Source organism: Balaenoptera borealis (assembly GCF_965194805.1).
Source record: "Balaenoptera borealis genome assembly, chromosome: 3".
Classification (NCBI taxonomy): domain Eukaryota; kingdom Metazoa; phylum Chordata; class Mammalia; order Artiodactyla; family Balaenopteridae; genus Balaenoptera; species Balaenoptera borealis.
Genome location: NC_138866.1, coordinates 152697321 through 152723266, shown reverse-complemented (window position 1 = coordinate 152723266; position 25946 = coordinate 152697321). Strand labels below are relative to the sequence as shown.

Here is a 25946-nt window from a genome sequence, read left to right as displayed (position 1 = left end):
ATACCTGCCTCACCCCACTGGTGAAGGCACGGCATCAGTAGGGTACCAGGCCACTTGCTAGTTTCAGAACATCTTTTTTTTTTTCTTAAGGTGAGGAATCCCCACTTCAAAGATGGAGAAACTAAGACCTAGAGTGCAGAGTAGCTTACAACCACACAGGGACAGCTCCAATTCCGAGTCGGAAGAGCCTTTCGGAATCACCAGCCAGCTCTACCCTCGTTAGGCCAATGGGGAGCTGAGGTCCCCGGGGAGGACTTTCATAAGGCCCCCAGCCGGGCAGCGGCCAAGCAAGGTCTAGAACTGGCCTCACAGCTGGGCCCTCCAGCTACGCCAAGGTGATACAGGGGCCAGGAGGAGAACTTTAGATCTTGAGCTTTTATGGACCCGGCTGGACATTTAGCTCAGTTGAGAGCTCCCCAAAGCCAAAGTAAATTCTAGGTATTTTTATTACTGCTTTTAACCCGAAGCATTCCTTGAACTCTTTATTTGGAAAGACTAAGATCACAGTTCCGAGATTCCTTGCAACATGGCCACATTCATCAGGCGTGCCCTGAATGGGGTGGAATGTTGTGGAAGGTCTGCTACAGCTCTGGTCTCTGCTTGCTGGCTATGTGACCTTGGGGTGATACCCTTCCCGCTCTGGGCTTCAGACGTCCTCCTGTACCAGCAGAGTGGGGCGTGACGGCTCTGAGGTCCCCGACCCTTCCAGTGCTGACACTCGAGAATTTGAGGGCACTGGGGAGCCTGCTCCGTGTGGTGACTCGAGGATGGGATGACGCTGGCTCCTCAGAAGTGGGGTGTCTGTGTGTTGAGTGGGGGATGCATGGGGCCATGCCTCTCCCTTTCCTGGCCCTGGAGGGAAAAGGGCTTTGGGGACTGACAATTCCACTTGAGTCGGGACCAGCTGTGGCCAAGACTGAAGAAGATCATGCTGGTAAGAGCTCCGGGTAAATTGCTGCACATGTATTTTTGCCTTGGGGGGGTGGCGCTTGGCTCCGCCCTCGGTGGAGGGTCATGAAGGGGGCAGAGCCCAGCTCCCGCTGTGGCTGACCAGGGCACGCGCATGCGCGCGCGCGCGCGCGTGTGTGTGTGTGTGTGTGTGTGTGTGTGTGTGTGTGGACTACGCCCCCAGCCCCCAGCAAACCCTGAGCCCAAGCCCAAGCCAGGCCGGGAGTGGGATCTGGCGTCCTTCAGACACAGCCCTGCTTCGAGGAGCCCCAACCTGGGGAAGGGCAAAGATGGAGAGTCCAGTTGGTGCACCCCCAGGGGAGGGCCTCCAGAGCCTTGCTGGGGGGCCAGTGAAGGAGGGAGACGAGGACCAACTTTGGTCCAATCAAGAGACAGTAGTGACCCCACCCCTTCACCTAATAAGCGCATCCCCCAATTCTGATTCCCCGGGGAGAGAAATCCCATGGACACCCCTACACGGCGGCTTTCCGAGCACCTGGGCACCACCCTCCCCCAGCTCCCCGCCCAGCCCCTTCTGGTTTGCTGGGGCCCCACTCACATGCTCCCTCCTCCCCAAGTCTTGCCTCCCGTCCTGGTCGCTCCAACGCCACTGCGGGGGACCGTTCCCCTGCACTCCCTCTGGTGGTGGCACGTGTGTCCCTGCACACCCCACCCGTTTCCACTGGAGGAGAGATAGGCCCGGCGCCTCCCCGGCCTCTTCCTCGCAGCCCAGTGAGCCACTGTGCATGTAGCACACGGATGCGTGAAGGAGGGGTGCTCACTGAGAAGTGTGACCCCCAAGCCCCATGGCACCCCGTCCAGGACCCAAGGAGCTTGGAAGGAGCCAGGAAGGGGGAGGAGGCTGTCACCTGCAGGGCCAGAGAGCTCCTTCTCTAAAGACCCAGGACCAGCCTCTCCGGGTCCAGCTTCCTCCCTTCCTCCCAAGAAAAAAAACCAATGCCCGGGCCCAACCTTTCAGGGTGAGTGTGTGTGCATCTGTGTGAGCACACACAGGCTTGCACGTGACTTGCACACTTACCTTCTTCCTCCGTGCTTTCTGGCTCCTCCAATAAAGTGCAGTCAATGAGGGATATGACTCCATTCTGAAAAAGAGCAGGGGCCACCTTGAATCAAGGCGAGAGACGTGCTAGTTTCGGAGTTCCAGAATATCAGGGTGAGGAGTGGCTCTAAAAGTGAGCACCCACATCGACGCACGTATGTGTGTGGACATTACATGCCAAGCGGGTATTTTGGTTTTTAAGTTGAAGAACTTTATCTCCATATAGGAAGCCCAGTGAAGTGGCTCAAATGGGATTGCTCAGAGACGCCTTCCCCAAAGGAGGGCCAAGGTCGGGCTGGGGGTGGAGGGGCTAGAACCTGGCTTGCACGGCCTTTTCTTGCCCTACAGTGGCTCTGAGGCATCATCTGGTAGCCCTAAGTCTGAAGTTTGAACTCCCTCATTCTAGGCTAAACCCTGCACGTTACCAATAGGGAAACAGGACCATTTTACAGACCTGTCTCAGGTATTGTTATTACAATTTTACAGATGAAGAAATGAAATCAGGGAGTTAAGCGTCTTGCCCAAGGTCACCTGGTAGGTAAGTGGCAGAGTCTGGAAAGAGCCTCATGGGCCTGTTCCCAGCTCAAGGTCAGTGGCTGGCTTTTAATTATTAGGAATATCTGGAAAAATGCCTCTTATCCTTGAGTGTCTGAGCATCTTTTAGGTGTGAGATCCCTTGATCCTGTAGTGAGAAATGAAAGTAACCACCACTGTGCTGGTTGTAAAGCACGTCCACAAATTCTTTGAACCCCGTCCTTCAAAAGGTGAAGGCTACTTCCCTTCCTCTTGAGTGTTAACTGGACTTAGTGACTTGCTTCTCATTAAGAGAATAAAGCAGGAGTGATGGTGTTCAGCTTTGGGGTCTGCAGCCTCCTGCTTGCTCTCTTGTTGTTTCTTGGACCACTTGTTCTGGGGGAAGCCAGCTGCTGTGTCATGAGGAGAGGGCTACAGATGAGGGACGAGGCCTCCTGCCAACAGCCATGTGTGGGAGCCACGCTGGAAAAGGATCCCGGCCCCAGTCGAGCCTCAGATGACTGCAGCCCCAGATGCCATCTTGACTGCAACCTCATAAGAAACCCTGAGCCACGTATGTCCACCCAGCTAAGTTGTCCTGACTTCCTAACGTGCAGAAACTGTTTGAGACAACAAATGTTTGTTTTAAGCCACTCCAGGGGACTTCCCTGGCGGTCCAGTGGTTAAGGCTCCACACTTCCACTGCAGGGGGCGTGGGTTCAATCCCTGGTCCGGGAACTAAGATCCCACATGCCGTATGTGGTGTGACCAAAAAAAAAAAAAAAAAAAGGCACTCCATTTGGGGGAAATTTGTTACACAGCAACAGATAAATAACATAATAACTGACGATAACAGAAACCTGGCCAGGTGGCTAATCTATATGTGAAAATGTCTGCAGGGCAGGCTGCCACCTAGAAAGCAGAGGGGGACCTGGAGAAAGTATCAAGAGTGGGCCCCCAAATCCTGCATTCTGCTTCTTGTTTGGCTCTTTGGTGGCCCTGGGGGAGCCCCCCAGGTCTTGCTGGGCCTTAACCTGACCACTGATGTCACTGGGCTGGACAATCTCCAAAGCCCATCTAGCTCTAACCTTCTCTTACTTTAAGTCCCAAAAAATTCTTATGGTAGTTTTAGATCTTGTGGAGTTGTAGCAGGTCCCTTTTAGGAGGACTGAAGGCATTCGATTTCCAATGGGAGTATTTAACAAGAAGTGGTTTGAATTTTAGCTTTGGTTTCAGAACACTGACTCTGGAGCCAGACTGCCTGGGTTCAAATCCCCGCTCTGCCACTTGCTGGCTGTTTCTAGAAGCCTCAGTTCCCTTATTTATACAATAGGGAAAGTAACAGTATCTGCCTCAGTGGGTTGTTCTATGAATTAAATATACGTGATGTATTTGGGCTAGTGCCTGGCTCACAGTAATCATCATGCAAAGGCTTGCTATTATTATTATTATTACAAGTTCATACTACATAATTAAGAGTGACAACGACTATTACCTATTGAGCACTTACTATGTACCAGGCATGGGGTCATGTGTTTTGCACCCAGTTCCTCACTTAAGCCTCATAGCACTCCCATGAAGTAGGTATTTTCACTCCCATTTTAAAAAAAATATTTATTTATCTTATTTATTTTATTTTTGGCTGTGTTGGGTCTTCGTTGCTGTGTGCGGGCTTTCTCTAGTTGTGGCGAGTGGGGGCTACTCTTTGTTGCGGTGTGCAGGCTTCTCATTGCGGTGGCTTCTCCTGTTGTGGAGCACGGGCTCTAGGCATGTGGGCTTCAGTAGTTGTGGCATGCAGGCTCAGCAATTGTGGCTCACGGGCTCTAGAGTGCAGGCTCAGTTGTTGTGGCGCACGGGCTTAGTTGCTCCGTGGCATGTGGGATCTTCCCGGACCAGGGCTCGAACCCGTGTCCCCTGCATTGGCAGGCAGAGTCTTAACCACTGCGCCACCAGGGAAGCTCTTCACTCCCATTTTGCAGGTAAGTAAACTGAGGCTTGGTGAGGTCACCCACTGGTAAGTGGCAGGGCTAGAATTTGAGTAGCTCTCAGATTCCATGTTCTTTACCAATATGCTAAGAGACTTTTAAAACTCAAACAAACATATAAACAACCCCCCAAACCAAAATAAGATAAAACTAACAAACATAAAAGCACGTGCTTTCACACTAAAAAGCCGTCTTGAAGTCTCCAGTTCAACCTGCCCCTACTGACCCCCACCTGCTGGGGGAACCATCCCCCAAGCCTGGACAGAGATCTTCCCAGGAGAAACTCCAGAGCTAATAAATAATGAAGGCTTTCCTTGATACATAATTTGGTTGAAACTGGAGTCTTCAGTGTTTGTAAATTAATTTCCCCTTGTGCAGCTGACCAACTAATGCGTTGACATGTTAACATAAGCAGTATATTCCCTGAAGCCACTGCTTGATCAATTAGCTCTGCAGGAGGTTACGGGCCAGGCATCCAGGGTCTGGAAGAATGGTTTCCCTGATGCTCTGGCTTAATTAAGGGCACCTTCTGGCCCTTTCCAGGCCACAGCGCATTTAGATTTAAAATCTCCAGAAGCGAGCTTCCACGGGGATGAACGCCGTGCCGGGGAGACTGTCGCTTACAGAGGCAAGGGCTTCATACTTCCCAGAGCAGATGTACGGGCACCTGCCTGCATCTGTGCACGCCTCTGCTGAGGACAGTCATCCCTGTTTTGCAGATGAGGAAGTGAGGTGTGGACAGGCGTGGGACGTTTCCAGGGTCACACATGTGTAAGAGACAGAGGTGGGACCAGATCGTGAGCTCACAGCAGCGGGACAAGCCATGTGCTGTGCTGGGGAGAAGGAGATTCTGCCGGGGGTGCAGAGTCTTGTGCTGGCAGAGTGAGTGCCCGAGGGCGTCAAGAGGGGGCGCTGTCTGAGCTCTTTTTGGTTGGAAATGAGACAAAGGCTCTGGCTGCTGCTCTGCCCTCAGCCAGGTGCCACCATCCTCCCCGGCCCCTCAGATACACGTACACGGGCCTTTGAAGGGCTTGTCTGGACCCCCTGGCTCCTCCGCCCCAGCCCCCAACTCTGGGGGCTCCTTGAGGGGTCTTCATGCTCGCTTTCCCATTTCCCACGATTTCTCCAGTAGAAAATCCGTCAGTGGCCTTCTCATTCCAAGCCGCCAGTCAGACCGGGGCGCATGCGTGCACACTCACGCGTCTCTGACACCCTGGTCCACCCTGGGCCCCCAGTCAGGGTCAGTCGGGACCCCTAGGGTCAGGGCGGTGTCTGACCTCCTGCCCCAGCAGCTTCGCTCCCGCCGTCCCTACCTTGGTCAGGTGAAGCTTCCCACCAGAGCCTCTGGTACAGATGATCAGATGCTTAGAAAACAGGAAGCACTGTCGCTCGCCCTCTTTCTTTAGGGACAGAGACCCCAGGCGCCCCCTGGTGATCTTGCCCTTTTCAGACATGGGCACCTGGATGAGGGATCCTGCGGATGGAGGAGAGAGAGCCTGAGTGCATCTACCGGAATGACCCTCCGCCTCTGACCTGGCTTTGAGGCTGCAGGTGGGGCTGCGATGCCAGCAGCCAGGGCAGTGGGACAAGGCACTCCTAGTTCTTGGTAGCAAACACGCACCTCGGACCCTCCCTCCAGCCCCTCCTTAGGGCCGGGTGGTGGGGTTTGGGGGGTGGAGAATGACGAGAGAAGCTCCATGCAGGACCTTTGACCTCCCAGCCAGGGCCAGGGCCTTGGAAAGCAAAGGAACCCCAAAGGACATGGCTCATGAGGTGAGAATGCAGGGCTGGGCTGGGGTCTGGGGGTGGCAGGAGGTTGAACAAGCGGGGAGCTGGCTCTAGCCCAGAGGGATTAACAAGACCCACTGGGCACCTGCTGCCACATGCAGCCACTGCAGACATGACCGACTGGTCACAGCACGCTCTGCTGCAGAGCCCAGTGCCGCCTCTTCGGGAAGCCCTCCCTGACTGCCCAGCCCTGCTCTGGGCCACCATTCTGCCTCCTGCCCACGTTCATCACTGCATGGAACCCTTTCCTGTATCCTGACTCTCTCTCCCCTGCACAGTCAGTTCTGGAGGGCGGGGCAGGGTCTATTCTCTGGGCGTCCCTGGAGACCTGAGTTGGCCTGGCATGAATAGGGCAGGCGTCCTTGGTGGTGGGCAGCACAACTGAATAAATGAGAAAGGGCTTGCTGGGTTCCCCTGTCTGATCTCCAGGTCCAGCCCCACCCCTCAGGAGGGGAGGAACGGCTTTGGTTCAGGGTGATGGAGCAGATTCCTGGTCTTTGAGGACACTGCTGACCCCAAGAGAGGTCATTCTTCCGGCCACCTCCAGCTTGGGCACAGCACAGCTCAGGGGGAGCTGGGAGTCAGGCTAGGCTGGCTCTGGGCTCAGCAGGTCCCAGGGTGGGCCTGTGGGAAGGACACAGGGACCACACACAGGGGCTCAGAACAAATTCCACATTGAGGATACTCGGGCCAAGGGCAGCAGGGGCCAGAGGCAGCTGCACAGTCCAGCAGGAGGTGCTGGGAAGCTCTTCATCTAGTCAGAGAACCCCAACTAGATGGAAGGAAGGCGGGAGGTCCATCCTGAGGTGAAGTCACCTCTAGGGCACGTGAGCAGAAGCTGAGTTTCCCATAAGACATGGAATCTGAACCTGAAAGGCATCGCAGCTCTGACATCCCCGAGTTGGAAGTCAGTCCCCTGGGCCACAGAGAGCCTCTCCTGCCCCTCTCAATAGGGCTGTGACCCTCAAAACTGTCCCCAAGGTCAGCTGAGGCCCAAGGGTGAAGGGAACCCTACCCAGGACCACTGGGACCACGGCCTCCCCCAAGAGGCGAAAGATGCCGAGCAAAGGACAGAGGGACTGACCCACGCCAACTCCATCTCAGACCCTGAAAATGCTTGAGATTCATAGAGCCAATTGGAATCTGTCCTCATCCTCCGCCCCCTATTCTCTCCCCAAAAGGACATGTCAATGTTTACTATGATGTACAATAGACAAACCAAGACCATCTGGGAAGAATTATGTTTACATCTGGAGAGAAGGAAACTGTGAAAACCAATAATACCAGCATCGATATCTATAGATACCGACATCTACATGTAGCTGTCGCATTCCCCCGGCAGGTCCGGAATACTCTGCAATCACGCTTGCAGGTTTTGGCACGCAGCAGCCCAACCAACTGGTGGTGTCCTGAGTGCCGCGTGCCTCTCGCTGCTGGGGCCAACCTGGCGGGGGGTTGGAGAGGCAGAGTGCACAGGCCATACCTTGTCTCACAAAGGTCTGGCTGGTGTCCAGGAGGATTTCACAGCCTTCAATGATCATGCGCTCAATGGCCAGGTTTTTCCGGATGTTCTCTGTTTCACTTACTTCGTCGTGCATTATCCTGCGGGGACAGGAAATGACAATCAGAGACAGGCTGCCCCCACCTCCCAGGGTGGAGGGAATGCTGGGTCTCTGGCTAGACCTCGGGAGAAAGCCTGGATTCTCAGGTGGAACCTGTTGTCATGAAAGGGGAGAGAGCACGCATCTCTTGAGTGCCCGCTGTGTGTGTGCACTTTACAGGCGTGATCTCATTTTATCCTCTGACAGCCCAAGGAGGCTGAGAAGCAGGTCTGTCTGATTTTAAAAAGTCTGAACCGGGGACTTCCCTGGTGGCGCAGTGGTTAAGACTCCACGCTCCCAATGCAGGGGGTCCGGGTTCGATCCCTGGTCGGGAAACTAGATCCCACATGCATGCTGCAACTAAGACCCAACCAAATAAATAAATAAAATAAAAACTTTTAAAAAAGTGGCACGTGATTACCAATAATGATTACGAGGCTGAAATAAACTTAAAAAACAAAGTCTGAACCACATGGAAGAGAGACAGCAGAACTGGGAGGAAGATGGCAGTAGAGGGGACATCCTTTGTTCATTACCCGGCCCCTCATCCCACTATTGGCCTTATTTCCATCCAGAGTACAAACCAAGCTCATTCCTGCCTCAGGGCAATTTGTACTTGCTGTTTCTTCCCCCTGCACACTCTTTATAGGGTTGTTTCCTTAATGTTTGGGTTCTGGAATGGCTTATTTCTGGAGCATCTGGCAATCCAGCTGGCTCAGGGGAAGACTGACTTCAGTTTACTTCTATAGGCTCTGGCACGACCGGGAAGTAAGCAGGACACGGCTTGCCCCTTCATCTGAGAATACAACTTTTTGTCCTTGTTCTGACTGCTGCAACATCCCTCCTCTCCAGGAGGTGGCACTGTTTAACTGTTTTTGTTTTTGTTTTTGTTTTTTAAAGAGCGTTGGTGGGAAAAGGTAGGTGTGAACTGCCAACTTTGCTAAGACCCTGGATGGGTCTCCAGGAGTCTTAGGAAAGTAGTGAATCATGTTTTTTTTTTTTTTTTTGGAGGGGGTCTGGAAAAAGTACCCCACCTACTCTAAGGAAAGCACAAAGCCTCCTATTTGTCTGCTGATGCATGAAATTCCACAATTGAGACCACTAAGAGAGCTGATTAATGTGTGTGTGCCTTACAAAGTTCTCTCACAGCCATTATCCAGTTTAAACCCCCCAACAATGAGAGATGACACTGGTGGAGCTGGAGCTGTGATTAGTGGAATCAACACGATGTTGAACAAATTACTCAACCCCTCTAATCCTTACTTTCCCCATCTGTAGACTGTTGGGGTGAGGATGGAAAATAATGCATTTCATGGACTGACCTCATGCCTGGCACATGACAGGGGCTGGAATAAAGGGTGGTGATCATTGCCATTATCAGGGCTTCAAAAATGGTATTGTAAAAAAAAAAAAAGGTGGTATACTGTAACTCGTTATTTATTCTGGGTATCAGACTGGGGCATAGAGATGGGGTCTCTGCTTTAGGAGCCTCGGTTCTCCACCCCCGTGCCCCTCCTCCCACCAGGGCCCAAGTGATGCTTTTCTCAGAAGCCCAGGCCTTAGCCTTCTTCTGGAGAAGACATGGGACAGGGAGGCACCTTTCAGGGCATCTGCAGTTCCATGGATAGGGATTTATTTTTGGAAGTAGTCCAAGGCAATCAGGCCCCTCTGTCTTGATGAGGGTGGGGACTTTGCTGAGGCTAGATTTGCTAAAAAATAAGGGGGTGATTCCAAGGTGGCAAAACTAGTTTTGCTGTTAGACATGGATAAACTTCAGCTGCTCGGGGTCAGTGGCCCCAGGCTGGGATTTGTGCTGGAGGGGCCGACACTGCACGCACAGCTTGGGGTGCTGGGCGGGGCTCCAGGAAGGCAGCCCGGGGTTCCGGGGCCTGAGGCTCCTGGGGGAACCGGAAGTGAGGACCTGGGTTATCAGTGAGCCCAGGAGTTAGGGGTTCCGGAGACAAAGTGGGACAAAGGCCAGAGGTAGGAGACAGCCAGTCCCGAGGGGAGAGGGGTGCAGGGTCCTGAGCACTGCCAGGGAGGGCTTGGTTGCTGGCTTCCTGTCAGGGCTGGAGCTTTCCTCAGGCCCCAGGGGAGGGCGCCAGGAGGAAGAAAAGGCTGTTGTCATGTGACGGGAAAACCCTCTTCTGTGCTGCTCGGGCTGGGTTCAGGGCCAGGTGCAGGTGATCAGGGGGACAAAAGAAAAGCAGGCTGCACACCCAGGACCCGGGGTGGGCGGGGGAGGGGATTGGGGTCCTGCCTGCACACCTGCCTGCACTGGGACAGGGCATCCCGTGGTGTCGAGGAACTCACAGCCTCAAGGGGGTCCCAAGTCTTCTGCTTGGGGAAGAGTATGTGGGATCTGGCTCCCTGGAGCATGAGAGAACTGGGGTCCACGACACATGATGGTTTTGTTAGTCTGCAATCATGCCCTGCTTACATCTCCTCCTTAATCCTCCGCTCTGGGGCCTGTGCCCTGCCCTGGTCCAGCCTGGTCCTCCCTCTGTCCAGCCGGGAGCCATGGCCTCACCGGCTGCCATTCGTTGGACTTGGGCAGCTTTATAGGGCTCTGAGTGGTCGGCAGGGCCCCAGGCAGGGCTGAGGGCTGAACCCCACACCCTTCAGACCCATCCTCCTTTGCAGCTCCTGGCCGCCTATCTCTGACCACAAGGCCCCTCCTCACCTCTTGGCCTGCACCGGTGGAGGCCCCAGGCTCAGCCCTTGGTTCATACCTCGTTCCCACCTAAACTCACTCCCTTGTTGATCTCACCAGCCTTGTGACTCTAAATACCATCTCCGAGCTGACGATCTGGTATGTCTTGGCTCGCTGAACTCCAGACTCAAACACCGACTCCCTTTCTGTCATTTCCACCGCCATTGTCCATCTCAGGTCCAACACACCCCCAGTAAAACTCCAACGCAGCGAGGAAGACTCCGCCTCCAAACCTGCCCCTCTGGCGCCTTCTCCATCTTGCACAACGGCAATGCCATCCTTCTGGCTGCTCGGCAGAAAACTCTGGAATCATCCTCGACTCTCATTTTCTCTCTCTCCTCACCTCTCGTCCATCAGAAACTCGTGGAGGTTCCACCTTCAGAAAACTCCAGAGCCTGAACCTTCTCACCTCCACGGCCACCCCTTGGTGTGGCCACGCCCCCTGCTGCCTGGGCTGTGGCCGTGCCTCCCCCTGTCCTCCTGCTCCTGCCCGTGCAGCGAGGAAGTTCCCTGGGCTTCGGGGAGTGAGGGAGGACAGGGGAGGGCCTCGACGAGGGGGGCTGCGGCCTCTGACGGTGGCCCAACCATGGCCTGTCCACCCGCGGACACTGCCTGCTGCTGAACGGAGCCTGAGGCACATGAAAGCCCGACACCCAGGACCCCCTGGGGCTCCTAAAGCCACCGGTTTTGACACATGGACACTGGAGAACCGAGGAAATGGGCAGAGAGTGCCTGCGAGTCCTGGGCAGATGCCTGACCTGGGAGATGGGCCCACTAAGTGCCCAGGGCCCTTTCTCGGACCCCATCTGTGCCAGGGACAGCGTACCCTCCATCCCATCTCATTGGATGCCCACCTGGGCTGGAGCTGTAAACCCCTCAGACTGCTCTGCTCCTGGGGACCCGGCTTCCAGGTGGGACAAGCTGTGGGTCCCCCCCCTCCGGAATCCTAACCGGAGCACAAGCTTTTCCCATCTGGGGCTCGGCAAACCCCGGGTGGGGGCACCCTCAGCCTGGGCCTGCCCACCGGTGTGGGACCCCAGCGGGGCTCACCTGGACAGCTCCTCCAGCTTGGACTTGGCGTAGTCCAGGCTGTTGCGTTCCACGTGCTCATGAGGGGTGTGGGCCAGGAGCTCGTGCAGCGTCAGGATGTACCTGGGGATCTGCAGTGGGGAGCGGCGGGGACAGGGCCAGAGGGCCAGAGAGACAGAGGCAGGGAGAGAGACACAGCAATGAAGCAAGAGAGAGACGGAGAGGCAGAGCAGGGTAGACAGATGGGGGGGGGCAGGGTGGGCAGAGAAGGGGGCTCTCAGCTCCGAGGACCCCCACGAGCGGGGCTGAGGAAGGACACCCACTGCACTTCTGATCCCAGACTCTCTTAACTTGGAGGCTCTTCCAGGGTCTTAGCTGGGACGAGAGCCCAGAGCTTGAGGTTCTGCCCCGCAGAAGGCAGGACCTGCCCCTCACTTCCTGCACGGCCACCACCAGCCAGGGTCGGGGGAGGGTCCTAACCCCGTTCGTTCTCCAGGCAACCGGGGGTTTGCAGGGCCGTGGCGCTCGGCACTGTGCGCCCCGGCCCCCAGTCAGCCGCAGCCCTCCCCGCGCATGCGCCCTGGCAGACGGGGCGGGCGCACCTGGAACATGGGGTAGGTGAGGAAGGTCTCCAGCGTCCTCTCCTCGCAGTCGGGCTTGGCCTCGTAGTGCTTCAGCAGCTTGTCGAAGTCGCGGTTCTGCTTGCAGTGCGCCAGGATCTGCAGGCTGTACTGGTGGTTGCGGACGAACTCCTGGTAGATGTTGAGCATGGGCAGCAGGATGTCGAACAGGTCGGCTGGAAGGAGGCGGGACTCAGCGGGCAGCGGGGGCGCCCTCGGCTCCCCCAGCCCCACCCGGGGAGGTCGGGGCCCGGCTCAAAGCCCCATCCCAGAGAGACCCCTGCCTTCGGAGATGACTCTGGCACCACTGCCCTCTCCTAGGCCAGACAGGGTGGCCCCAGGCATTGAGACCACAGCAGAGTCACAGGTTTTTGAGATAGAGCCCTGTCTAGTCTGACACCTGTGTACCGGAGGTCAGAGAAAGGAGGTATAGAGGGTGCTGCGGTGTGCCCCCCGGACCCCCTTCTGGACCCAGGCACTTGTTCCCCAGCTCTCACCAGCGCGGGTGGCTCTCAGCTGCGTGCTCCCAGCTGAAGGAAGCTGCCTTGCACAAGCCGGGGCCCAATGACAGGTCCAGGTCGGGGTGTGAAGGCCGGCCCCTGCCTCGATGGGGGATGTCCCTGAAGGGCCACCTCAGTTCCCGAGCTTCCCTGGGGTTGGCTGAGGCTTCTATTGTAACTGCTGTGTCGTCCACTCCCCCCAGTGCCCTGGCTCTGCCAGGCTGTTATGCTGAGGGGTCCCCAGGGGCCTCCCTCCCAGAGTGTCCCACCTGTGACTGTGACCTGTCAGAGGTCACAAGGTGAGTCAGGAGCTGGCCTGGAACCAGGTTTTCCAACTCCCCCATTCCAGCGCTTTCCACCCCATGATATGCTTTCCCGAGTCTCTATCCCTTCACCTGTTGGTCCCTTTGTCCCTCTGTCCCTGTCCTTCCAGACCTCCCCAGCTCTGCAGCCCCTGGCTCAGTGAGGTGGACCCCCTGCTCAACCCCCCGTCTGTCTCAACCTCCTGGGTATCTAACATCCTGTGCTTCGAGCTCCCAAAAGCCCAAACCAGCCTTTCAACACTTGATGGGATAGGATGGACCATCTAAAACCTCTGCTTACTAACCCCATTAAAAAGAAAGACAATGCAACTAGAAATGATCATACAAAGTGAAGTAAGTCAGAAAGAGTAGACAAATACCATATGATATCACTTATATGTGGAATCTAAAACACAACACAAATGAACTTATCCATGAAACAGAAACAGACTCACTGACATAGAGAACAGAATTCTGGTTGCCAAGGGGGAGGGGAGGTGGGGGAGGGATGAAGGGGAGGTTGGGGTCAGCAGATGTAAGCTTTTATATATAGAACGGATAAGCAACAAGGTCCTACTGTATAGCACAGAGAACTATATTCAGTATCCTGTGATAAACCGTAATGGAAAAGAATATTAAAAAAAAGAATGTATATATATGTATAACTGAATCACTTTGCTATACAGCAGAAATTAACACAACATTGTAAATCAACCATATGTCAATAAAATAAAATTAAAAAAAAGGAAAGACAAGCTTTCCTCGGAACAAACTCTAAGTGGGAGCTCTTATGTAGGGCATCCAACTACCCAGTGGACAACCTCTTCAGCTGTATGACTACAGAAAGTGCAGCCCTTGTCTTTCTAGGGCTGCTTCTTATTTTGACCTTGGAGAACAACAAAATAGTGCCACTCCCCCTGGAAGTCTCCTGGCCCGTGGGCAGAGGAGCCTTTTCAGCCTCAGCTGTCCTTTCACCTCCCTGAGCCTGTTCCCTCGACCCCATAGTGGAAGTGACACCAACACTCACCTTTTCCTATTGAATTAAGTGAAAGGAAGATGGTACCCAGTGTGGGAGGGGCGGGATGTGGGATGCACTCCTGTACATCACTCACAGGAGTGAGGGCTTGGAGAGCAATGTGACGATGTGTACACAGCGGGGAGTCCATCCCCATTGTTTCAGTAATTCTACTTCTGGACACCTGTCTCAGGGGAATGCTCTCTAATATGGAGACAACTTCACATGCAGGGATGATTATTTTTAGTAGCAAAAAGGTAGAACAACTTTAAGAGTTGACGAAGGCAGATGGCTACGTAGATGGTGGCAGATTCACAGGGCACTGGAACATTATACAGCCATCAAAAAGCATACTTTCAGCTTGAGAAAACACTTTTGCAATTATGTTAAGTAAAAAAAAAAGAAAAACCCACAGCAAGATTCAAATTCTATATTCAGTACGTTTGCAATTATGTAAAATGGAAAAAAAAAAACACCCAAGATCTATGCATAGGAAAAAAAATTGGAAGGAAACACACCGAAGTGTTTACAGTAGTTATCTTTGGGAGGCAGAAACGTTGATATTTTTAAATGTTTCCTACTTTTCTGGATTCTCAGATTTTCTCAAATGGGTACCTATATATTATTTTTAAAAGGGAAAAGCAGATAAGAAACTAAAAATATATCACTTCCTCCTAGAAATGTAGCTTTTGCCAACTTCTCTTTCCTCCTATGCTTCCTCTGAGGGATTCTGTGAGTTTTTAAGGGGCCACTCTGTTACATTCGGGAAGGACAAAAGTGCCACCAGCCAGGAGGTGTGGCCCCTGCACAGGGACTTCTCAGGATGGGGGCGGAGGGGCAGGAGACCTCTGCCAGGGCTGCTACTCACCGAGGACCAGAGTGGGCCAGCTGGAGATGCGGGCCTTCAGGCCTTGGTAAAAGATCTGGTGCAAAAACATGATGGTCTCACTGGAAGAGAAAGCACAGGGTAAGCTCCGGCCAGCAGTTCCTCTCCTTCCAGGTGTCCCCTCCCCCCAAGTTCAGTAGAGCTGAGGGGCCCCAGGGGGGAGGACAGGGGCTGTCACTGCCTGTGGGACTATAGCAGCAAACCTTCTCAGGTGAGACCTTACGAGAAACCCCATCAGTGGGATGGAACCTACAGTCTGTGGGGCCTAATGCAAAACCAACATGCGGGCCCCTTGTTAACAAATGATTAAGAATTTCAGGATGGTGACAGCAGAGCCTCAAATTAAGCACGGTTTTTCTAAGCATGCAGTCAAATGCCCGTGAAGCCGGCCGAGGAGGGGGCACTCCGGCTGCTGGCTTCCCTGGGCCCCTCAAGTCCCCACTGGCTCTGTCATTGGGTGCTGTCCCCTCTCCCAGGAGTTTGTGTCCTGAAGGCAAACCCCCAGCCTGGGGTCGCACACTCTCAGGGCAAGGGCAGGGGGTGGAAGGCGCTGGGTGGGCGCAGAGGCGGCCCTGAGCTGTGAGGCACAGGAGGCCGATGGGGGCCTGGGACCCCATGTTCACGGTGGGCCTGGGGGGCACAGGGCTCCCTGACCCCAGGGGAGTTTGAAATGCCCTGAGAACCCCACTCTGCAGAGAAAACAGGGTGGATGAGGAGAAAAAGGGTGTGAAAAAGAAAAGAAGGGAGGGCTGCAAGAGAGAAAGGGGTGAGGGAGGTGAGAGGTGGTGGTGGGGAGAGAGAACAGAACACAGCACCTACGGCTGAAGAGCCCAGCCTGTAACTCCATCACACCCGCAAGATGTGCAGAGGGCTGGAACCGGTAGGGCCTTTAACAAGTATCTAAGTAGCAGAAACACTCCGAGTTCTCATTCCTGAGAGTGGGTCCTCTCATTACCGTGAATTAACTGTCATCTCCCTGAAGTCCCGAAAGAACAGGCCCCCACAGGTGTGGTGACACTGTGATTTCTGGACTAGGGGCCCTGCCTGATGGCTGAAGTCATTTGCAGTTTTTAGGTAACAAGTCTGTGACAGATTCACCCTTGACAGGGCTGGTTTCTTCCTGTCTGTGGCCCCTGAACTAGTTACTGAATAGATAAACATGTACTGTACCAATGTGAAGAACTTTAGTTGTCCACATGGGAAGACCCTTAGAAAAATTCAAAAGAGAACAGTCCAGGGGTGCATGAAAGTGCACAGAAGGGAGAACGTGGGCCCTGATGTGGGGGAGGTTGGAGGTAGGAGGACTTTCAGGGGTTCCTGGGGAACTGGGAGGCTCTGGATGACCCCGAGCACCGCCACAGCAAGACTCAGGGCCCCATTCCCGGGCAGCTCCCACAGACGGCTGCAGGATGCACTGTGCAGGATTCACGGCACAGACTTGTAGGGTAGCACATTAGGAACATCATAAGCTGGGACTATAAAAATATATTTGATGAAGCCTCCGTTTTTAAAGTACTATAAACTGTGAGGATTTCACTTGTCATCCTACTACTCAGAAACTACCATTGTTACCTATCTGATAAGAAAAAAACGATCTCATTTTGATTCGATTTGCTTTACAAAATCATTGTGAGTGGGTTGGTTGAACATTTTCCTTTGTATTGGCCATTTGAATTTCTTCTTTTGGGAACTGCCAAGTCATGTCCGTTTACTATTGTCACTTTTATTAATTTAAAATAACTCTCCATATTAAGCATATAATCTTAACATATACATTGCAGATATTTTTTACTCAGCTATTTGCCCACTGATTTTGTGTTTGGTGTTTTTTGAAGTTTTTCCATTTTGCCCTATGAGATTTTCTTTCTGCTTTTTTGCTTCAGGCATCATGTCTTTTCCCACTCTTAGACTGCATACACACTCACCTGTATTTTATTTTACTATTTCATTTTTACACATAAATACTTAACTAGAGTTTACTTTGGTGTAGGATGTGAGTTAAGGATATAAACGTAATCTTTCTCTCAGTTTGGTTAGCCAATTGCCCCCATTTTATTTATCAAATACTCCAGCTGCTTTCACTGCTTTGCTAGGCTGCCTTTTTTGTTACTAAATTCTCATACATGCCTGAGTCTGTTTCTGGACTTTGTATTTCATTTTGATGGACTATTGGCCTATTCTGGCAATAGTCTCACGCTGTTTTCATTACTTTTAATATATTTATAAGCCTATAATACATTTTACTTAATGTAGGAAATGTTTCTTTCATTGTTTTTTTCAGAACATTATTATCTATTTACATGCATTTTACTCCCTCAGTTGAACATTAAAATCACTCTGCTAGGCTGCACTTCGATTGGAATTATATTGAGTTTATAGCATGTTTTGGGTGAAATGACATCTTTACGACATGGAATCTTGCCATCCAGAATGCTGGCCCACTTTCTGTTTTTGTACAGCCTGTAAGCGTAGAAGGATTTTTTATAATTTTAAACGGTTGAAAAAAAATCAAAAGAATATTGTACGATAAGTAAAAATTAGATGAAATTCACATTTTAGTGTCCATAAGTAAAGGTTTATTGGAACACAGCAACTTCCATTCATTTAGGATTGCCTAAGACCACCTAGTTTTGACAGAGACCCTCTGGCCCACAAGGCCTAAAATACTTACTATCTGACCCTTGACAGAAGAAGTTTGCTGATCCCTAGTCTATGTGAATGCTACCCCTGAATTGTGCAGTGCACAGCGGGGGCAACTATATTCTATGGCCCTGCACACTTATAGTCCAGCAGGGAATCTATACACAGAAGAATTCATTATTTAAGTGCAATGAATGCTACAAAAGGGGCAGCAGGGGGGCCCTGGAAGCACACAACCAGGGAACATAAGCCAACGGTGACAAGGGGCATGGGGGTGGTCAGGGACATCCAAGGAAAGACATGAAAAAAGAGTAGGAGACAGCTGTCATAAGGAAAATAGGAAGGACAGTAGGGTGGGAAGAATTCTAGGGAGAGGAAGCGACTTGTCTGCTTTGGGAAGTGCTCATTTTGCCTGGTTCCCTTCTTGAGCCCAGAAAGGAGTGTGACTTGCCCAAGGCTGGTCCTAGGTCCACAGGGCTTGGCCGGTGGAGGGCAGAGCCAGGCCTCTTCACTCCAGGCTCACCCTGTGCCTCCTCACTCCCCAGCCCATGCAGACAAGACAAATTGATGGCAGCACACGCCCCCACTGAGCCTCATCATTCTTCTCGGCCCAGGACTCCAGGCAAGCGCTGCCAGTCAATCAGAGCGGGCATCAAGATAGGAACCATCTGTCCCCCAGGCGGGATGCCTCTCATCACGGGGCAATGCCTGTGGTTCCCAGCACACGTTGCTGGGCATGGTTTTTATTAAAGGGAAATAGCCCAAGAGTATATGCTCATTGTTTCAGGTAAACAAAACCTGGTGCACATGTTTACTTCAAAGATTCCCCCCGTAGCCTTCGAAAAGCACACAATTAACCCCCTCCCCAGCTCTGCAGCATCCTCTGTGAATCTGCCAACCTGGAGACAGCCCTCTCTCTTCTCAAGGACTTCTTTTAAAGAGCTCCAGCAAATGAAATCACCAAATTAGCATCAGGTATCTAATGTGGCTGTACATTTCAGCCTAAATGCAAATCCAGGGGAAAGCTATGTGCAGAAATCCTTCCAGTGAGTGGGCTGGCAGCCTCCGCCCTTGACCTGTGACACATACAGACTCTGTGCTGTGGTCCGAGGCAGGGAGACCTGGAAGGATCATGTCCCGGATCCGGCCTCCACAGCACCTACACAGTAAGAGGGAAGGCTGGGCTCACATACAATCGAAAGTTCTCGACGGTGCAGGCGTGGGCAGGAGCACGTGCTGAGACCTGCACTGTGGCGGGCATGGGGGTAGGGAGGATGGGGGTCGGGGAAGATTCCAGCCCATTATTTAACAGGGCAGCAGGGGGGAAGCACAGGCCTTCACATCAAACAGAACTGGGTTAAAATCACAGCCCACCCGAACCCTGAGCACACCCCGTCACCTCTCTGATCTCTGGTGCCAGCCTCATGGGGCGTCTCTGAGGATTGGAAATTACGTAGGCCAAGTGCTTACAGAGAGCCTGGCACCAAGCAGGCCCCACAAAGCACCATCTTAATGTGGTGAGTGTAGTCCAAAACAGTCATGCCAAGTGCTGTGCAGGGTTGCTATACAGTTAATGAAAAAATAATTTCAGCTGTTCTTTGTGCTCACAAAAAGCACAGAAGTTAAGCCAGTGAAGCCTGTACTCTTATGTACCCAGTGGATCATATAGTGAGGGGTGAATGATTAGAAGGCAGTCATTTTCTAGCTCTTCCTGCCCCGCCCTGGGCCCCAGGGTGGGGGGGGAAGGAAAGAATTCCCGCCTGCTCCAGATTGAGAACAGGGGCCAGGGGGTGGAGAGAAGCCAGTCACATCAGATTGGCATCCATTGATAGGACCATTGGTTCTTCTTACTTAATATTGTAAGAAAATATAGTAAAACATATTTGATTAATTTTCAATGTTGAACCAACCTTGCATTCCTAGGATAAATTCCACTTGGTCATGATGTATTATCCTTTTTATGTATTTCTGGATTCGATTTTATTTAATATTTTGCATCTATGACCACGAGCGATATGGGTCTGTAGTGTTCTTTCCTCACAATGTCTTTTTCTGATTTTGGTGTTAGAGTAATGCTGGCCTCACAGAATGAGTTGGGAAGTGTTCCCTCCACATTAGATTTGAATTCAGTTTCTCACAGGGTGCATCATAGTGAAGCTTTCTTGTTGTAATAATGTCTAGCTCTTATGAGCACTTGGGCTATGCTGGGCTCTGTACTAGATGCTTTACATGAGCTCTCATTTGATGCTCCTACACCTACAAGAGGCAGGTCCCATTCCCTGGTCAGTGTTTCCAAGGACCGCTAGAGTCCATGTGCTGGAGGCCTTAACGATTCATCAGGCTGGGGCTATTTTGACCAGGATCAATGAGACTGCTAAGATGGGAAACAGTCAACCTTGGGCACATTGTGGAAAAGGAGAAACAGGCCTTGCAGGGGCCTGGAAGGACACCAGCAAGAGAGGGGACTTTCTTCCCTCCTGTTTATTCTCAGTTAAAGGCATCTGATCTGATCCATGCAGTGATTAACAGACAAAAATATAAAACCGTGTTGTGATTTGCTTCAAACAACTTTTGAACACATTCTGTGAGTTGGTATGAAAACTCTTAACCAGAGATTACAGGTGAAAAGAATTCCACTGTAATGCAGTGGAACAAAATTAGGCAAAGATTAAATAAATACAAAAGGACACCTTTATCTCTTAGTGGTTATGCTAAACGGTCACCAAGAGTTTGCAACTGTGGCCTAAAATGCAAGGAGAGCACAAACAACCTAGAACTGTAACAATGCTTCCTGAAGTATTTCTCAAGTAGGGCCGTGGCCGAGCCCCCAGTACAGGCAGTCCCCTGCGGTTGTCTCAAGGCTCTCATTTCCGGGTGCTCTGGGACCTGCAAACGTGTTGGAAATGCAATCCCTATGCCCTACTCCAGACCTAAAGATTGAGAAGCTCGGGGTGGGGCCCAGCGCTCACGTTTGAGAAGCTGTGACTCCAGCTGAGCTGTCCGGAGTTTATTCAGGAAGAAACAAGTTCTTCACACTTTTCAGCCAAATTCCAGGTCATTGAGTTTAAAAGACCCAATTGTAGTTTCTGGAGAAAATCTTACCTGATCTCACAAAACAATAATACCTATTTTCTTTGTTTTAATAAAGAAATCAAAGCATTTATTTACTCTCTAAAAACTGTGTTCGAAATGTATATTAAAAAGCAACCTTGTAAGGCCCAGTGATTCAGTTTCTAGAAGGTCTAATGAGGCTAAAAGCCACTCCCCTCCTCCTGCTCCCCACCCCCACCATGTCCCCATACTCCGACACCTCATCCACATCCATGGGGTCAGCATCCCAATGTCCCTGTCCTTGTCCTTCTCCCAGTGACTTTCAGCATCTCCGGCTCAACCTCTCAGAATCAGACCCACGTCCACTGCCTCTACCCCGTCTCCTTCCGGGTGTCCCACAGGTTCCTAAACTCGTCACAGCACACTGGCAGGTAAAGGGGAAGAGCAGGGCACAGGGAAGGTGACCCTGGGTCCCAAACACCTCTGCAGAGGGCTTGGATGAGGGCCAGTTGGAATTAGTGAAATGACTGAATGAGGGATATTTTAAAAGAAATGCAGCTGAATGAACAACCTGGAGCACATAGTGATTTACTTTAATTCCTGGATGAGAATCATTTGTAAATAGCACTCTGTTGACATGTTTTCATATTTGCTGCTTTTACCTAGTTTACCCAATTTTAATGCCTACCAAAAAGCTCATTTAAACCATTTCCTAAGACTTTTAAAAAGAGGTTGACAGCAGAAGGGCCGCCATCAGCTCAGCCTTCTCAGGTAACACAAACCCCATACGAATGGCCAGAGTCACCATTTGGGAAAAGTAACTGCTTTCGTAAGATATGTGGGTAGTGTGATACAGAGCCCAACTCTAAGGAGACTCAGAATTCTAAAAATTTAGACCTGGCTTCTAGATCGTTATGACGATGATATTAAGGTAGACGAATGGAACCCATTTGGTTTTTTGTAGCTTGATTTATAACTTGTAAACATTTAAACCAGGGTTTCTCAACCTTGGCACGATTATTTCTGGTGGAAGAATTCTCTGCTGTGGGAGACTGCTCTGGGCACGGTAGGATGTTTAGCAGCGTCCCTGACTTCCACCCACTAGATGCCAGTCGCAAACCCTCCCCTGCAGCCCCGCCAAGTTTTGACAATCAAAAATGTCTCCCATATATACACTAATATGTTTAAAATGGATAACTAATAAGAACCTGCTGTATAAAAAAATAAATAAAATAAAATTCAAAAATTCAAAAAAAAAAATTGCCTCCCAGGGATTGCCAGCCATTGATCCTACTTGATCCTTCTGAAGCAAAAAGTAAATTAAAAAAAACAAAAAAATGTCTCCCAGCATTGCCCCAGTTGAACCATTAGTTTAGACATATACTATGTGGGCCTCTATTTGTATTCCTGCCTGTAATAGCTGGGGCACTGGCTTCTCGTCATGGGACCTCGGGCAGCTTCCTTCCTCTCTGGGCCTCAGTTTCCTCCTCTGCACTTGGCGGGAACTAGTCAAGGGCTCCTGTCCTAGTTCAGTGCCGGCCAGGCTCCCTCTTCCCGCCTCGGCCAAGGGCTCCGGGAAGGGGGGCTGAGCTTCAGGGTGCTCACCTGTTCAGGAAGATGCTGCTGACATCGTCGTGCGTGATGGGAGGCTTCTTCGAGCTGGCGGCCATCCGCAGCGGGCGCAGGAAGTTGTTGACAAGGATGTGCAGCTGCTGCACGTACTCGGCCTCGGCCTCCAGCATGCTGAACACCACCTGGTTCCTCTTCCGCATGCTGTCGGCGTGCGGCGACCGGATGTAGTCCTGGATGATGGTCTTCCACTTGCGCCGGCACAGCCAGCCCCGCAGGAAGCTCTGCACCTGGGTGCCGAGACCAGCGGGAGAGTCTCCCGTTAGCCACAGCTGCTCTGGTCCTTCCAGGCTGTGAGAGCCCCAAGGGCAGGGGCCAAGGCCCTGTTGTCCCCCATGCCGGGCACGTAGGGAAAAGAGCTGAGGCAGAGATCAGGCCTGGTGCTTCTGCCTGCATGGTGCCGGGCAAGCCCTTTGGTTCCTCTAAGCCCGTTTCCCGTCTGTGCCATGGGGCTAATGAGATGACGGCTGGACTCAAAGTGAGGTCCCTGTAAGGGAGCATCGGCATCTCCCGAGAACTTGTTAGAAATGCAAATCCCCAGGCCCTGCCCCGGCCCTCTGCATTTAAACCAGATCCCCCAGGTTGCTTTGGCAGCATCCTCTGAAGGAGGAAAAGTGTGGCCCCGAGTCCCCATCACGGGAGGGGGCTTGAGCATAGAGGGTTGCCAGGCTGTGCTGGGCACGGCTCACACCGCTTCTTGCCTAATGACTGGCCTGAAAGCCCAGAAGTTTCAATGAAAGCTCGTCTGGATAGAGGGCGATTATCAAATTCAGTGCGGCAAATTAGTTAATCTCATGCTTGGGCCTCATCAGCGCCCGCCTGCAGCCTCTCCTCTACCTCCGCGGGGAAATGAAGACAGACACTTGACTTGCCTGACTCGGAGTTGGGCTGCTTGGCCTGGCCTCGTTCTGGCAGGAACTTGGGAAGGGCCTCGATTCACAGACACAGAGAACTGTTTTAAGATACGCACGCTTCCAATCAAGGCACCATGTAGCTCCTCACCATTCCTGCTGCTGAGCTGTGTGCAAGCTCAGGGGCTGCACAGGGAGGGCCCCAGGGCCCCAGGAGCAAGGGTGCTGGGCGGTGCTGGGGTGGGGGCACCTGGAGATCCAGGGGCCGCCTGCCAAGGCACTCATCAAAATATTATCAGCTGCAAAGGGCACTGGCCATGCACAGCAGGTGCAACCATCCGGGTGCAGACCTTTGGCCAGGGACGTCTGCCCTGGGGAGGAGAGGCCTGGCCTTAGCAAGACAGATCTCCTTGAAGAGAGGAAGCTTTTCTGGAGAAAGGAGGGCCTTGCTCTGAAGCCCCAGGAGGGTGAAAACAAAAGGAGGGAGGTGCATTTCAGGTGGTACTTAACAAAATGTTCCAACCAGAACGGCTTTGCAAAATGGGCCGGAAAGCCCAGTGGGGCCATGGCAGAGAAGGAAGGCCAGCGCATCCCTGCCTGGGTGGGGCTTGGTTCAGACCCCAGGTGGCACTGGTGGCAAATCCCAATGTCCATGGGGGCCTGGCAGGTCCTATAGATCCTGAAGCCGGCTGGGTGGGCACTAATGGAGCAGCACCTGGCCTGGGGCCAGCAGTCACTGTGTGCAGGAGGTGGGCCCGGGGCTGCAAGACCTTCTGCTTTTCCAAGAGATCGTGTGTCGCAGTGACCAAGGATGTGGGCTCTGGAGCTTGGTGGCCAAGGTTTAAATGTCACTCTGCAAATACTTAGCTGTGTGACCTGGGGAAGTCACTTTGCCTTTCTGTGCCTCAGCAACCCATGTGAAACGCAGATAATAATAAAACCTCAGAGGGCTTTTAGTTAGGAACAGATTAATCTACATAAATCTCCTAGAATAGTGTCTGGCACATGGAAAGTGCGTAATGAATGTTAGCTCTTCCTATTTTTAAGAAGCCAGAAATACATATTTTTATGTGAAATGTTTAGCTTTTAAAGCACTGGCAACAAATTAAAAAGGGAAAAAAAAAAACACCGTGTGGGCTAAGAACCCCAAACATGCTGGTAGGCTGAACTTGGCCTGTGGGATGCCAGTTTGCAGTTTTCTGGTCTGGATGGCGCTGGTGTCCTTTTACGCTCTCAACAAGGAGGATTTTTTGGTTTCGTGTGGTTTTCTTACGGTGAGTCAGGCTCCCCTGCTTCAAGTCTGGCAAGCTGCAAACACAGACCATACTCTTCCCCTCCACAACCCCCTCCATGGGGTGGCCCACGGTGCTGGTCAGTATCCCTGCCACTGGGCAGCTTTCTGATACCTTCTGAGATGTCTCTCCTAGCCTCTAATAGTGTAAAACCAGTGGGGCCAGGTAAGGGGTGTCACAGAGGCCGGCTCCCATGCTGACCTCTGCCGGTGATGAAAGGGGGACGTGTTTGCAGGACAGTAGCTGGGGGGAGGGTGGGCATGCAGGGCTGTGACAGTGGACATGTGGCATGGGGTATCATTGAGGCTGCCCAGGGTTGTGAGGAAATCTCTCGGCTGTGAGTCTCACAGCCTGGGTTCCTGCCCTGGTTCTATCCACTCTTTCATCTCTTGGAGCCTCAGTTCTCCTATCTATCAAATGGGCTGAACCACCCTACCTCACAGAGACAACCAGAAGACATGGCTCGACGAGGTGCTGGTCAGGGGTGAGGGGCTGTTGATTCTGCCTTTGGGGCGGAGGTGGGAGTGGTACGCCTGAGAGCAGTGGGACAGTAGGTGGACACTGCAGACCCTGGGCTGTGCCAGGGGGCTCTCTAAAGAGGACCAGGGCAGCTTTGCCAGCCCCGAGAGATGGTACAGACCTTCTTGATTTTCTTGATGTCACTGTCTTCGTCGTTGGGGGTGACAGTCTGGGTGGACTGGATGCGCTCATTGTCCTTGAGCAGGGATGCGATCTGCAACGGAAACACGGGTCAGCTGCAGGGGGCGAGCGGCGCCAGCCGGCGGAAGCCCCACCCCTCCGGCTGCCCCCAGGCGTGGTGTGGTGAGTGAGCGCCCTGCCACGTGCTCCCCAAGGACCAGTGGTACTGCAGCTCGCATCCTTTGCTCTGTGTGAGGTTTCGAGCCAGATGTCGGTGAGTGAGCACTGGACTGGGAGCCCATCCACCTGGGTCCGGGGCAGCTGGGCTCTGACTCCGAGTGACCCTGGGTGAGGCACTCTCTGGGCTGCAGGCAACCCATTTGTAATCTGGGAGCTTTGGTCCAAATCTGTGATTCTCTTCCTTATTCCCTAAACCATCATCAGTCCTTTTACTTTCGAATTTTTATTGTGGTAAAATATATATAACATAAAATTTACCATTTTGGGGGCTTCCCTGGTGGCGCAGTGGTTGAGAATCTGCCTGCCAATGCAGGGGACACAGGTTCGAGCCCTGGTCTGGGAAGATCCCACAGGCCGCGGAGCAACTAGGCCCATGAGCCACAATTACTGAGCCTGCGCGTCTGGAGCCTGTGCTCCGCAACAAGAGAGGCCGCGATAGTTAGAGGCCCGCGCACCGCGATGAAGAGTGGTCCCCGCTTGCCACAACTAGAGAAAGCCCTCGCACAGAAACGAAGACCCAACACAGCCATAAATAAATTAAAAAAATAAAAATTAAAAAAAATTTTACCATTTTAACCAATTTTAAGTGCACAGTTCAGTGGCATCAAGTACATTCACATTGTTGTGCAACCATCACCATCATC

At 52.3% G+C, this 25946-nt stretch overlaps 1 protein-coding gene across 4 annotated transcripts in view; it reads right to left on the bottom strand.

The window, feature by feature from the left end:
- RASGRF1 (Ras protein specific guanine nucleotide releasing factor 1) overlaps positions 1–25946 on the bottom strand; it is a 109018-nt gene that overhangs the window by 47109 nt on the left and 35963 nt on the right. For all 4 annotated transcript variants that reach the window (XM_082388478.1, XM_082388479.1, XM_082388477.1 and 1 more), the window contains exons 4-11: positions 25064–25156; positions 22257–22510; positions 14943–15022; positions 12240–12433; positions 11659–11768; positions 7778–7896; positions 5820–5980; positions 1988–2051 (exon numbers count right to left, since the gene is read on the bottom strand). In XM_082388478.1, coding sequence (XP_082244604.1) covers positions 1988–2051; positions 5820–5980; positions 7778–7896; positions 11659–11768; positions 12240–12433; positions 14943–15022; positions 22257–22510; positions 25064–25156 — 1075 coding nt within the window. The remainder of the gene's footprint in view (positions 1–1987; positions 2052–5819; positions 5981–7777; positions 7897–11658; positions 11769–12239; positions 12434–14942; positions 15023–22256; positions 22511–25063; positions 25157–25946) is intronic.